The 15644-nt window shown below is 49.6% G+C and overlaps 1 protein-coding gene across 3 annotated transcripts in view; it reads right to left on the bottom strand.

Annotated features, from left to right (window-relative positions):
- LOC139754060 (lactadherin-like) overlaps positions 1-15644 on the bottom strand; it is a 247289-nt gene that overhangs the window by 22024 nt on the left and 209621 nt on the right. For 2 of the 3 annotated variants that reach the window (XM_071671078.1, XM_071671076.1), the window contains exons 6-7: positions 1434-1574; positions 408-592 (exon numbers count right to left, since the gene is read on the bottom strand). In XM_071671078.1, the coding sequence (XP_071527179.1) occupies positions 408-592; positions 1434-1574 (326 nt within the window). The remainder of the gene's footprint in view (positions 1-407; positions 593-1433; positions 1575-15644) is intronic. The other variant, XM_071671077.1, reaches the window with a different exon arrangement.

Consider the following 15644-nt stretch of genomic DNA (forward strand, 5'->3'; position numbering starts at 1 on the left):
GTGACCAAACCTTCTTTGGTGAAGCTTTCCCTAAGCTTGGCTTTCTCCCGGCAAAGCTTTACTTTCCCTAGGCTTTCTTCCCAGTACACTGTCCCTTCACAAAGCTTTTTCCCACCCTCTTATAAGCGTTCGACGGACCAAAGTAATTACTATCATTTCTGTGTTATCAGAGTTCAGTTATCAACTTACCACCTCGAATTATCCACCTAAATACCTACCTCATTTTAGGTGGTCCCCTCTTTCACCTCTATTCTATTCGCCACTTTACGTCTCCACCTAAACATACAGCCTGGGACCACCAAGATTCACCTAGGAACCCAAGCTGACGCTTGAAGATCTACCACCTCCTCTTCACCTAAGCTTACACACTAGACCTCCACCTTAGCCAAAGACCTCACCTGGCTCACCTTATCGCTCACCTTTGTGTCGAGGTGATTGCCATCCTTGTAGGTGAACCAGACCTTGGAGTCGTTGGAGTAGGTGAGGGTGTACGCCTTGACCCAGTGCTTGCGTCCAGTGTCACCTCGGCCCCTGGTGATCACCCCTGTGACAAGGTGGGGGGGTCCCAAGTCCCACTGAAGCCACTGGTGCTCTGACAATTGGAGGGAAAAGAATGAAGTGGCACTGAAAAAAATGATAATAATAACGACCCACTGACACCCACTGGTGCATGCTGTGGGGGTAAGTGGGAGACATTCTGTTTAGTAAGTCGGGGTGACGCAGATCCCACTTGGGAGACCCACTAGTGATGTGAGACAGTGGGGGGGAAAGTAGGTGGTTAATAAGTGGGAAGGAATAACGCAACACCAGACGTAAAAAGGAAACTGAGATTACAAATACGTGGGTACAGCAGAGACGAAACAAAAGAAATAATATTCTTAATAACATGAGATAGAAAACCATTAATCACTCTAAACACATTTGTAACTGTCGAGGGTACAAATTTACAGTGAAGCATGACTTTAAATACACAGCAGTAATTCTAAAGGCAAGGTCTTAAGGGCGCTGAAAATACTGGGGGGAAAAAAGAATAGCAACATAAAATTCCCAGGAGGTGGGCAACGTGTGAGTTGTGGAGGACGATGTGCCAATAAAACATCTCCCGGAGGTAAATCAAAAGTATACGTCACACTGTACTATGCTAGACATGTGAACACTATACTATCTAGTATATGATTATATATATATGACGGTAGTACAACGTATTGAGGTGAGGTTATCGCATGATAATGGAGAGAGGAGAGAGAGAGAGAGAGAGAGAGAGAGAGAGAGAGAGAGAGAGAGAGAGAGAGAGAGAGAGAGAGAGACTGTGTGGCGTCAGTGTCAGAAGTGTTAGGACCCACAAAAAAATGAAATGTACGTTGGTCGAGCAGGAAGACCTCTCGGTAGGAGGAGGAAGAGGTAGAGGAGGAGGAGGAGGAGGAGCAACTCACCGTCCTTCCTGCGGGCGCACCAGGCCCTGTGGGAGTGGAGGGAGGCGTCCCTGGGCTGGCAGGACTTGCTGCGGTGCCACGGCTTGTGGGAGCTGGCGGACAGGTGCACGTCCACGCCCTCGCTGATGACAGCCTTGCACTCTGCAACGAGACGCAACACCATCACTACCCCTCAACCCTCACCAGCAATACTCGTCACTCAAAACTGGTTCCCGTCACCAATCAAATTCATCGGCATGAGTGTGGGGAACTACACCTATTATCGTCAATTAAACCAAATTGCTTTATTTTCTCCTACCACTTACCAGCTGGCGGGGCTGGAGGCGTTCTCTCGTCTACTGGCGACGATAGAGCCTCGCTGGAGGTGACCTGTCGCTCGCGGTGCAACCCCATGTAGGCCTAGCCCTTCATCACAGCTATATATATATATATATATATATATATATATATATATATATATATATATATATATATTACACGAAACTTATACATAAGCCATACTTAACTAACAAGCGACACGCGAGGAACAAGGCCCCCCCCCCCCCCTACTTGTGGTTAACTTATCAGGTTATCTGTTTTAATCCATCCCAGTCGCTCACGAGGGAGGTTCGTCGGTAATCCGACACCTGACGTATGAAACGAACTTCATCTATCTTGGATCCGATGTCGTACGTACACACAGACAGGCCAGAGGCACGGGAGGGGGGGGGGGATGAGAGCGAGTGGAATTAATCTCGTTATGTCCCTAGACTTACACGTCAAGATCTGTTTGCCCTACGGAAGGTAGAAGTGTCAAATATAACATTAACGTTACGGCTCGACCACCAGGATTCACCAGAGGAGGCAATCACTGGTTCACGTCATGCAGGACTGTACCTTGGGTTTTCCAAAATGGGTGAAGCAACTCTCGTCGCTTCGAACACCATTTCGAAACCTCGGGGTGAACCCGAATCACTCACACGTCCGTTTGCGATCGTACAAACGAACGGACGGGAACACACTATTTAATCTCTGTCTGTCTGTCTGGTCGAGCGTATAATTGTGCGCCGGGTTATCACGACGCCATCGCACTGCTACCGCTCTCTAAAAGGAGAGTGGGAATCCAGACCTGAGCTAATAATGAGCCGACCAAGAAGCGATGAGATGGCCAGACAGAGACGCGTACGGTGTGTGTGTATGTGTGTGTGTGTGTGTGTGTGTGTGTGGGGGGGGGGGGGGGGGGGGTTGTCCCAACGCTGTGGACGAGACTGCATCACTTGTGGCCGCCACGAACGTGTCCTCAGGGGCCCAAGGATGATCGCCGTAGCTTCAACCCATTACAATAAATGACCCTCAGCCTATTGCAGTAAATTCCCACCCAATTACAGTCTTCACCCTATTACTACGATTCCTCATCCTACAAGCACACTCTTACTCTATCGCAATATATATATATATATATATATATATATATATATATATATATATATATATATATATATATATATATATATATAATAACACACAGACTCCCCTCCTGATTTATTACACATGCTACCGCTAGTGGACTGCAATTACCTTATCCCACCCCAACATCTCGAAGCCTCATGGGAACCAGTCCGAAGCTCGGGGAGGGGGGCGAGCTCCCTTCACCCTTCCCTTACCCCCAACACCTCGGCCTAGTGCACACACACACACAATGTGTCAACACCCAACCATCCACCGCATTCCTATCACTCCATTGTCTTTCTCCTCCCCCCTGATAACCCATACTCTTATCTGTCCTCACCTCATTCGGGCTGTCTTAATAACACCAGACGGGCGCGCATAATTCTCAAGGTGATCATCGAAGGCAGATTAAAAGATAAAAAATAACTTACACAAGAGAGAGAGAGAGAGAGAGAGAGAGAGAGAGAGAGAGAGAGAGAGGTGAGGAACAGGTTCCTTGAATTAACACTGCGATCGTATCGCCATCTCCCTCCCACCCTCCATCCCTGCATTCCTGTTTACTCGAGACTCGGGACTTTCAGATCGGATCATTATTTCCCCTCCTGTCTACCGTACCATAAAATACTTAAACAGGCTGGAGTTACGTGGTAATGACGGATGAAAGAATAAGTTAATTATCGAGGAAAGTTAATTATCAAAGGCTATACATACCACAACTGCAAGGCTCTAATTAGAGGTGGGGAAAAAAAAAATTGTATACGAATATTTGCTTGCTGCCAACAGTAACATAAATTACGTATATAATATCCCAGGAGCAACGTGAAATATTAGGAACCAGTTTGCCACTGATTATGTTACCGTCTCTCACGAGTGTAAACAGCTTATCTAAACCGCCTGCCGCGATCCACCCCCCCCCCCCCTCAGCACTGTTTAATAAACTGACAAGGACGTGGAACGTCTTCACCGAGAACCTTTGGCCAGGTCCGAGAGAGAGGGAGGAGGGTTTACGATACAGGCGAGTGAGCGAAGCGGATGAATTCAATTGCTTCTGTTCGTCTTCGTGGGTGAGATCCTGTGACGTCTAGGGAGATGAGGCATATCACTGTGCTCTTCCTTCCTGTGTGAACCTCGACTTGTGTTGTGTATGTATGTGGCTTGTCTCACGTTTCAACGTCGAACAGTTTCAATGAAGTGATTCGGTGGTGTGAGCTTACGAGACTTTACGTTTCGGTTTTTGTGAACTTCTGTGAACTTGAGACACTTGAGTTTCGGTGGTTTGATCCAATGAAACATCTGGTTTCGGTATTGGCAAGGATATGAAACAGTTTCTGTGGTGATCTTACGTAAATGTGTTTCAGTGCTATAGAGTTATATAACTGTTTCAGTGGTGTGAACTTGAGAAACACTGTTTCAGTGGTCTGAGTTTAGATACCTTAGTCTGCCTGAAGTGTGAGCTAAAAACACCTTAGTTCTCCTACTGTGTGAGCTAAGAACACGCTGGTATTCTTTGTGGTGTGGACAAACGTCACGGCCAAGACCACGACAACTTTCCCTGACGCATGACGTTACAGCACTCGGAAATCACATGCCACTTGCGATCGCGAGGCCATCCGCCGCTCTCAGACCACTTCGAAGTGACCGATTCAGAAACAGGAGCCGTCAGCCAATAAGATTAAACTTATCTGGCCGAGAATTATCTCTGGAAAGCTAATGTAAACGTCTCTCTCTCTCTCTCTCTCTCTCTCTCTCTCTCTCACACAACACAGGCGGGCGTATCTCACGTGCAGCAACACCTCCAGGAGGAACTCATCCGCTGCGTATCAACCGACGCCACCGGACGGGGGGAATACGCCGCTGGATTGGGAGTACTGTGGGAGAGAGAGAGAGAGAGAGAGAGAGAGAGAGAGAGAGAGAGAGAGAGAGAGAGAGAGAGAGAGAGAGAGACTATCAATGCTCCAGGAACAAGAGATAGCGTCCGTGTCGTCTGTGGATTTGCCTGTGGGGAGGAGGACCTCGCGTTCGCCGCCTCGTCTTCCTCACGTTCGGTGGGAAGCGAGACGAACGATCAGTGTCATCTCCAACTCCCTCGTGATCTCCATCACATAACATCTCTGTCAGCTGGCGCCTTATCACTCCCCCTTCGCTAATTATCCTTAACAGACCATCTCTTTCACCAGCCCCTGATAATTACCCACACGTCTTATATTTATCAGGAGGCCACTGTACATGACGTCTATAATTGTCAACCAGTATTAATGATACTCATTAGCTCACCATACATGGGGTGACAGGAGGGGTGATAATGCACACCAAGATTCATGGAGGAGGAGACTATCTCCCTCCTCGACCTGTTCTCGCCCGTCGGACACCTCGGGGTGTGAGGGAGAGAGGGAGAGGGAGAGGCCAAGGGAGGGAAGGATGGCTGTAAATTAAAACCCCCCTTTTGGCCAAGCCTGGTGTTGCTGGCACATGTGGTCAGATCGAGTTTAATACCGGACGCCTGGTGGGCTGTCTGGCTGACTGACTGACTGGCTGCGCGTTCGCTCGCTCGCTCGCGGGACTAACGATGACATACGATGATGATGATGGCCATTGATGCGTGCGGCTGAAGCGTAAAACGTCAAATGACTATTACCAGCTGTTTGTTAAGACCTCCTCCGGCACGCAGGAATGATCCTTGAACACGAAGGTGCGAGCCTTGAGCACGACGGGCGAAGGAGCTTTTCATTTTACTTCTCTTAAAAACTTACCAAGACCCTCTTGGCTCAAGAATCACTCGTGTCTGAAGGCATAGAATTCCGTCGCAAACTAAGAGTAGCTCTTTACGATCTCTCGTGCTAAAGAAAAAGAATAGCTTCGCGCTTAGCACTAGAAGGTACATTACGTATTCAACCTTCGGAGGCTTCTCTGTCTTGAGACTCGACCCATAAACCGGTTCGTCCTTATTACGACGCGATTACTGAATGAAAAAAAAAAAAGAAAAATACAATTTGCAGAACAGAGTTTGATTAATGGTGAAGGCCGCTCGCTGAGGTTGTACCCCCACGATGATCTAGACCTCGCTTTTAGAAACGTTTTTGCATGCGGCCGAAGCTTCACTATCCGTCTTTGGAGCTGAGTGAAGCACGACGGGGATTAGTTAACAACGTTCGAACCACCTCACCGAACCCGCGCCCCTCACCGTGGTCATCCTGGCGCATCAGGCGACAATCGACCAACTCTACCTCGGAAGGTAGATAGGTAGAGGGATCGTAGGGACCACCGCAGGTAGAATCTCGACTCACGAGGTAGAGGGAGGTAGTCGGGCTCACCGCAGGTAACCCGAAGCGACTCTGTTCCACATGTTCCCGATACTATTTCCTCACATCATCTGGACCGTCGTAAGGCGATCCTCTCCTTTATCTAAGGCATCTTCTGGGTATGCCAGGACCCCTTCGTCAGGTGCTGTGGGAAGGGCGCGTGATGCCAGACTCCCCCCCGTGTGCGTCGCCGTCTATTGGCTGCCTCAGCCACCGTCACTGTAGAACGTACCATCACCACACATAACCACACGAGGGCACAACAGGTGTACCATCACCACACATAACCACACGAGGGCACTGCAGGTGTACCATCACCACACATAACCACACGAGGGCACAACAGGTGTACCATCACCACACATAACCACACGAGGGCACAACAGGTGTACCATCACCACACATAACCACACGAGGGCACAACAGGTGTACCATCACCACATATAACCACACGAGGGCACTGCAGGTGTACCATCACCACACATAACCACACGAGGGCATTGCAGGTGTACCATCACCACACATAACCACACGAGGGCACTGCAGGTGTACCATCACCACAGGCATCAGAGATTAGTGAAAAAAAATTTCAATATACTTTGGCGGTGAAGAATAATTTTCATCATCCCCCCCTCAGGCAAAATTAGGTTCAATACACATCCATTTCTTTTTTTTTTTTTTTTCCTGTCTGGGGTCATTGTGAATCCAACACCACCACTTTACTTATCTTATTTCCTGACCTGTACTTGGGGTCACACCGCCCCTTTACTTAAGTGCTGACCTCGCCTGCAACAGGTCTTTCCCGATTCACTCCACGAAGCCTCCCACTCAAAACGTACGACACCCGCGCTGCCCAGCACACCTCAGTGTAAACCACAAGGTCAGACTCCTCTTCAGAACTACACCAGCAGGTTCCTCTCGCGTCCCCCCAGGCATGACCAGGACGCGGTACACAGCCCCTCACCCCTAGCGAACGGCACCACACCACCGCCACCACCCACCTCCCTGTCTGTAACCGCACGGCCATCAGGACTATACAATCGATGGATCACGTCCGCTGACCACTATAATCCACCCTCAACCCCCTAGCCACTTATCCTCCTCACCCTCCTCCTCCCTCCCTCCCTCCTCCTCACTCAAGACACACATTTTTCGGAGGTCCATCTCATCGATTTTCACGTAACGCGAGACGCGTCATTTGTCTCATTCCTTACGAGAGAGGGGACGAAGGAGCTACAACCACCCCACGGTGGCCCCACGGTGGAAGTGGAGGAGAGAAATCTGGAAAGCCTGGCGGACATACGTGAGGACAGGCGTTTGAGGGAGAGATGACTGGCGTAGAATGGCGACAGAGGAGTGACAATGGAAAGAACATGAAAGGAAATGCATAATGAACAATAACCGAGGCAAAACTTACATCGATGATAAGTATACACTGGAAATGAGAAATGGAAGGGTACAGGGACAGAATGAGCAACGCCAGATGTAGAGAGGAGAATGAGAGATAATGATATAGGATTAGTCAAATACATATATACAGCAGAGGAGAGAGGGCCCCCCGCCCCCCAGAAAAGGGCGGCCATCATGATTTCAACACTCGCAAGACGCTGGCTGACTCGTAGGCTCGGCCACCGTCCTGTCATAAACTACAGGTGAGTGGAGGAGCCACGTCAACCTGCCAACCATAACTCCACCAGCGGGAGGGAGGAGGAGGAGCAGGAGGGACACACCAACGCCGTCCCAGCCTATACAGAGGAGGTTATTTACCTTGGAGAGCAGCGGGTGATGGCTGGGATACCTGCTTCCCCCACAGAGAGAGAGGGAGACGTTAGCCACGTACAATCAGGTGTTTCGCCCAGGAGGGGGATCAGCGGGGAGGAGATGTAGAGGCAAGATAAAAGTATACGACATCACTGACACACTAGACCTCAGGGCGTGACGACAGATGATGATCACCTCTCTCAAGTGTTGGCGTGATGCTGAGCGATCAACTCCACATGTCCCTTCTACAATGCCAGCGGCTCTCGGTCATTACATACACACTATACACGTCCCTCTCGCCTTACAATTTGGCGATCCGCCCGCCAAAAAGATACATTGTTTGGTATCTGTCATGACATGGCACAACCCGGACATAAGTCTCGCACAAAAACAGAACAAAAGAAGTCGTAAACAGTTTTTTCCTTGAAGGTGTTGCTGGGGCTTCTTAGCTTCTTCTTGTCCACTTCCTTTAAAGTGGTTAAACTACTCGAGTCGAACAAATGACCCTGGTTCGAATCCTGGGGCTCGGAGAATTTTGCGTCGATTTCTTGTGACATTATACAAGCTAGAGATTTGTAGATAAATGAATAAAAAAAAATGTAGGTTTGTTGAATCAGGCACCCCATCAGTCGAAAATACACAGACGAGGTATTACATATATGACAGAACTGATAGGTTATGATAATTACTTAATGACTACAGACGGAAGAACTTCAAGATTAGTGTGAGCTGGGTATTTACATGCTTAGAGCTAGCACACGGGTGAGGGGACATCTAGGTAGCCAGGGAGTGGCAGATATACAGGAAAATTTACACAGAGTAAATGGTATGGTTCAAACATTATGAACTTGGTGGAAGATCAAGTAATGAACGGTTACAGTGATAACAACAGTTGATCCACCACACAGCCTGACGAACAGAGCCTGACCTGTTCACCTGCACAGCTGGGCACTCATCCAGAGGATGTTTATGAAATTAACAACGGTAGGTATAGGACTGTCCTTGTACCCGTCTGTACGAGCTCTGGTGTTGCCTGTGCCCAGGCTGGAGTGCGTCAGCGCAGTCTATGTGGCGCGGATGACAGTGACGTCGCTAGCAGTCGTCCGCACCTGAAGTTTGATCATTATGTTGTGAAGGGCACTGAAGTCGGGGAGGAGTTGTTGATAGCGATGCCAAAAAGAAAAGAGAGGCGGAGTCGTGTCTACGTGCTTCCAGCGGTGGTAGGTTCGTGTCCCTCAGGCGGTCACTCATGAGGATGAGAAAGCAGAGCGGCCCCATCTCGGTGCCCTGTGGGTAGGCCACATGATTTCGACGTGGCTTCCCCCTGAGGTGGATCGGCCTACGTGGTGTCGCCCGCGCAAGAGGTCCGCCGGGCTACTAAGACGAGGCACACCCCGGTCGTCCCAGATCGAACGAGTTCTTCAAATGCTTCACAATAACCACAGGTCCTCCTTATTCCAGGGATGGGGCGCATCTTACAGCAGCTGAGCGTTAATTCAGTTCGTGTGTTTAGTACATAGATAAAAAAAAACAACTAAAAAAAACCCAGTCACATGATGAACAGATATACCAAAAGCATCTCTCTGCGTCCATTTGTATAACTGTTTGATGCTCCGATAGCGCAGATCTACCTAATTATTCTCATGAGCGGAGGAGCACTCAACATCATCATGCTGGACTCCACCGGCCATCAGCGAGGCCCTGGTAAAATCACACGACACAAGTAGAGTCTTTACCTGGCTTGTCGTCCTCAGTGTCTTGTATGATCTTAACGCCATGCTGAGGGAGGGAAGGGGTGGAGGGGGGGTTTGCCAGATCCTTCTGAGAAGAATGAACGGGAACGAAAGTGGCACAACCAGTTGATTCGAGAGAGAGAGAGAGAGAGAGAGAGAGAGAGAGAGAGAGAGAGAGAGAGAGAGAGAGAGAGAGAGAGAGAAGGAACGCAACGGAGATGGCGAGATACGACAGGACCTGGCCATATAGGGACGGCCTTGGATGGAGAAGGAGCCCAACTCCATTAGATCGTGATATGAGGAAACAAGTGAAAGAAATTTGTAATACGACGAGAGATATAAGATGGTGTGTGTGTGTGTGTGTGGCGCGCAGGCATCCGACATTTAGAAGGGTCTCCATTATCAGTGACACAGACGTGCTCCACCGTTGCTGCTGTTCCTGGACTCTCGTGTTGCTTAATCTCTTCTGCTGTCATACACAGCCACGAAATGACCCACTTGTCTGTTACAGCAACAGACAAGTGGGTCATTTATAATCTATAATCTCTCTCGGGTTATATCTATGTATCACACGATGCCCTCCAACAACAAGGATTCGAACCTCGTAAAATTTGTGTGGTAGCTGTGTACGCTAACCACACACGGCTATGCTGTCCCCCCAATAGGAAGACGAGTATTCGATTACTAGTAATCGCATACCCTTCGTCTCACGTCCAATGAGCAACAAGGTCTAGACCGGCCATATCCCTTCTGGCTCAAATTACCATTATTCCGAAATTACTGTCTCGACGTAGAGGTGTACGAACACCGTCGCTCAGGGACGTGAGACGAAGGGCATTCGATGACTCGTTATCGAATAGTCACTTCCCTATTATGGGCGGCAGTGCCCAGTGGTCAGCGTACCCAGCAAACCAAGCAAATGGTACGAGGTTCGAATCCTTGCTGCTGGAGGGCATTGCGTGTTCTATGAAAGTGTTCGTTCATATGTACTATATTTACACACACACACACGTATATATACATAGGTACTAAGCTCGTGTGTTACTAATTTGGGTTTACAGTCTTGTGTACGCGGGGTCATAACCTTTAAACCCCCCCTAAGTGTGGCCCGTTGTGCACCGCTCCTCACACTGATGATCTTAAGGGCGGTGTTCTAACCTTGGCGCTTGGCTTATCCATCATCATCACTTGGAGGATCTCCGACGTATCTCTCTCTCTCTCGTGTTGTGGTCGTGGTCAGACCGGGGGGAGAGAGAGAGGGGGGGGGGGGGGAAGGGAGGGAGGAGGAGGAGGAGGAGGAGGAGGAGGAGGAGGAGGAGGAGGAACGCAACGGAGATGGCCAGATACGACAGGACCTGGCCATATAGGGATGGCCTGGGATGGAGGAGGAGCCCAACTTCCCCCAGATCGTGATTGGAAGAAATAAGTGAAAGAAATTTCTGTATAACGGGAGGTATAAAATGGGGTATCGCGCTCTCGATTTTCAAAGCGACAACACACACACACACACACACACACACACACACACGACGTATGGAGGCCCACGTAACCCAAACCCGAGACATTTCCAGAGTCCGGCCGGCAGCCAGGGTTGAGGGAGGGAGGGAGGGAAGAGGAGGCTGCTGGCGTAAGGCGAGCACAAGCGGTCAACCGCATCCCCAGCCACACGCCTCTGGCGGCCCCCATACTGGTGATGGTGGTAGTGGTGGGTCTGTGGTGCCTGGTAGGATACAGGTAGTGGTGGTGGTAGTGGTAGTACCAGGTAGAAGTTCATGGGAAGGTGTCAGGAAAACAGGAGACCTCGTGGTCCATGAGGCGGCGGTAGACAAACCACCCCCCCAAAAAAACTGCAGGGTTTATGAGGTGATGTGGGGGCGCTACAGCTCAGATGATTGGGGAGAGAGAGAGAGAGAGAGAGAGAGAGAGAGAGAGAGAGAGAGAGAGAGAGAGAGAGAGAGAGAGAGAGAGAGAGAGAGAGAGAGAGAGGCGCCCGTCTACCCCACGGTGCTGGTCCCACCCTGACAATAAGAGACTCTCATTACGGCTGTAGCTCATCGTCCGTAACCAGAACCTCGGCGACTAACCACTGTACTCCGTGGAGATCGGTCGCTAGCCAAGGTTCACCTCCCATGCCGGGCAGAAGTGGAGACATGGTGCTGTACGGCGGCTGAGGGCCAACGACGTGCGCGCGCCCCTCCTGGAGGTCTGAGGAGGAGGCAAACAGGGCCGTAATGTAACCCCTCTGGAGGCAGAGGACGAATGGAAGAAGTTACGTATGAGCGGTCCCGTGGAAGCCCCAAACAAGCCGAGCGAAACTGGAGATAAAAAGAGCCCATCTGTTGCTCTGGAAAACCCGAGGACCCCCCTAGATCCCAGGAACCCATCCAAACGGGCCAGCAACAACGTGTAGGGGAGACGGACGCTTCCGAGGATTGCCAAGGATGAACGTGAGGGAGGGAAGTAACGCGGGTGTATTGAGGCAGGAAAAAAAAAAATAGGTAATCATGATAATGGGAACGATACAGACCAGACGGGGAGGAGGAGGAGGAGGAGGAGGAGGAGGAGGTGATGGATGAAATAAGGTACATGAAGAATGCTGACATGTAGATGCTGGAAGGCGGAGTGGCCAGTTTGGGTTTTTTTTCTTTCCGTCAAGAGGGACGATAGAAAAAGCCTAGTGCGTGAGGATGGTTGAGTCAAGAGGGGGGTTGGTTGGGAGGAGGATACATATACCCAAAATGGAAGACAGAATCCTGCACCACAGCCACATGAGAGAGAAGACACCGAGGAAGACTGAGTCTGAAACTCTATGAAACTTTCCAAGACGCTGGACACTGGACGACAGACGTAAACATTGAGGCAAGTCTAACTGGGGAAATTGGCTTTAAAATAAGAGGAGTAAACATGTCAGGAGCGACTGCGAGTAACGATGAGGGGAAGAGATACCGATCGACATTTGGGTCAAGACACTCACCTGGGCCACTGAACACATCCTTAAAGCCAGAGAAAGTGGCCCATGAGTACGCGAGTGGCGTCACAGGTGCAAAACATCGACAAACATATGGTCCTGCGTCTCCAGGCGGCACTACGGGAGTTAAACTTCCCAACGTTTTGATCTGATGTCAAATTTACCTACTTCAAAGTTCCTTAATTTTCCTTCGGCCCGTGGAAACACAAACACACACACATATATACACATATAAGTGTCTTAAAATCTCCACAGCCTTCGCTTAACAATTACAAAACTTTTAACTCTTTGTCAAGGGCCTCCCAATTAAAAATTCCACCAACTTCACTCAGTCTCTCTTGATGTCCCTAAAATATTCAAAACAATTCCACGTCTGTTCTGCACCAGTACGCCGGACTTACAGATAGTAATCGAACTCCATTCCTGGCCTTAATAGATTACATCCTCGGTTGTGGCAACTAATTAGGTGTCCCTTCCACAAGTCGGCTCTCGTCTGCGTTCACTGTGCCCCTTCCTCGTCTGTGGCCACCTGTCTGTACCCTCCAAGGCCCTATCCCTGGTCATCTGGGTCCTCCTAGGCCAAGCCTAAAATGTGGCGACGTCTTCCTCCTCCATCATACTCACGTTCACAGGTCTTGTCTTCTAGCATGGGAGGAGGTGGAATGGTCTCAGTCTGCAGTCCTCAAGTGTTCTCCCATCTCTCCTGCCAGCCAGCTCACCTGCAGCCAGCCAGCCAGCTCACCTGCGTTAACCGTCCGCACCACCTGGGACGCAGGTGTTCATCAATAACCTCCGGTAATAACAGTTTCCCCCCACGCATCCATCATCACCCACCCACGCTCGCCTCCTGCTCCTCTCCTCAAGCTGTGATCACTGCTTGCCTCCTCCTCCTCCTCCTACTTTCACAAAGTAACAATACAGGAGAGCAGGATGTCCAGCGCAAAACCCCCCCTCCTCCTCCTCCTCTTCCCCTAATAGTATCCCTATCGAAGGAGAGACACGGGTACTTTACACGTACATCCTCCCTAACGAGGAAAAGAGAGGAGAAAAACAAAACCCCATCCACTTCAGAAAGATATATGTCGAGTGGAGTTTAATCAAAAAATTAGAAAAAATCTAATGAATATATATACATATATAACCCCAATGACTTGACGTTACCTTCAAGCACAACCACAAGAGCTATTTTGTAACTACAAGATATACATCTATCGGGTCGCGTGAGTAGATGGTATAATCATAGCTTTTCCCGCGCTACTGAAGTTACGATCTATATTTCAAAACGGCAGATCCTCAACGAGATTTACGACGGCTCTGGCCACATAAGATTATGGATAATGTGAAAACCTCCACCGAGGGGGGGGGACCTTCGGGGCAATATTTCAATTTCATCCTTCAACTTCATTCTTCTTCAAAGGTGTTGGCTTGAACACTGAAGTACCTGGTTATCGGCGGCTGCAGGAGAACCTGAATTCTCAGGGCCACGCCGATCTTCAGCGCCACCTGTGGTTCTCGTGGAGAGGAGATTCTTCTTATCATCAAAACCGGTGGAGCAGTTAAGAGATTAACTTCCTTTTTTTTTTTTTTTTTTTTTTTTTTTTTCCGTCTTATGCCTTTAAGAAGCTTGGCAAGATGACAGCCCACCTACGCGCAGTCTGCTGTGTCTATCTGGACTCGGCAAACAACAGGAGGTCTCCTTCCCGACCCCAGTCTAACATTGGAAATCTCGTCGTCACTTTATCTCCGCCGGGGCTACGGCACCCTTGCTGACCTGAGGTTTTCTCCCCCTCCTCGATATCCTCACGTAAGCAGTCGAGCCCCCGACGGTTATGTGATGAATATTTTGTACCATCGACTTCCTCGTGTTGCTGCTCAGCCTTCGTGTTGAAAGCACAAGGCTGAAGTTCCATTATCTTTTGTGTATGTGTGTGTGTGTATGTGTGTGTGTGTGTGTGTGTGTGTGTGTGTGTGTGTGTGTGTGTGTGTGTGAGAGGGGGTAAAGTGACACCCTAATGTGTCGGGGCTCGTTATCTGGTCTCAATACCTGTGGCAGTGGGGAGTGGGTGGGTATATCAAACAACCGATCATACAAGAGAATGAGAGCGACGAGGAGGCGAAGAAACTCATCCTTAGCCAGAGAGGGTGAGAGATTAGATAAGGTCCCTGATAACCTAATCTGAGTTGTCTATAGCATACATAACATCAACGAGCCCTCGTAATAACAGAGGGCGTCAGGTTGTACCTGATGTCTGGAGAGGGACACACCATCATCGCCAGCACACGCGGGAGTACCAGAATGATTACAGAAGAACGTTAATCACGCCCCACAAACCAACATATCACACAGACTGATGTTCTCTGCCTTGATATCACCGTCTGCCACACACACACACACACACACACACAGGGGAACCCTGAGGTAATCAGAGGCCAGAGGAAAATAACAATGGAACATCAACCACCCTGTAAGAAAGACTGAGGAATGACACAAAAAAAGAATTGTATATAGACACGTATTGCGTGCACGACAGTCGCTCCCAGAAGAACACAAGGCCCCGGGCCCCATATATCTCACAGGCGTCCTTGTCCTCACGCCGAAGCAACCCCAAGCGAATAACAGACGCCCCCCGGGAGGAGTGGGAATTTACAATAGAAGGATCTGGAATTTCCACCTTGAGGAGGCAATGGCTGGTCGTAAAACGTTGAATATGTTAAAAGCAGGAGGGTGCGACCCTTGAATACGATGGTACGACACCTCAGCACGACGGTACGACCTGTGAGGACAACGGCATGTCATCCCTTGGGGCACGACGGTACGGCACCCTGAGTATGATGGTCTATTCTCTGACCTATCCACAGAAGGCCAGGTGTTTAAAGTCGGACCATCAAGGGGTCGTACCCTTGTGTTCAAGGGTCGCACCGTCGTGTTCAAGGGTCACACCGTCGTGTTCGTCACACCATCGTGTTCAAGGGTCACACCGTCGAGTTCAAGGGTCGCACCGTCGTGTTCGTCACACCATCG

The sequence above is a fragment of the Panulirus ornatus genome, chromosome 16 (genome assembly GCF_036320965.1).
Source record: "Panulirus ornatus isolate Po-2019 chromosome 16, ASM3632096v1, whole genome shotgun sequence".
Classification (NCBI taxonomy): Eukaryota; Metazoa; Arthropoda; class Malacostraca; order Decapoda; family Palinuridae; genus Panulirus; species Panulirus ornatus.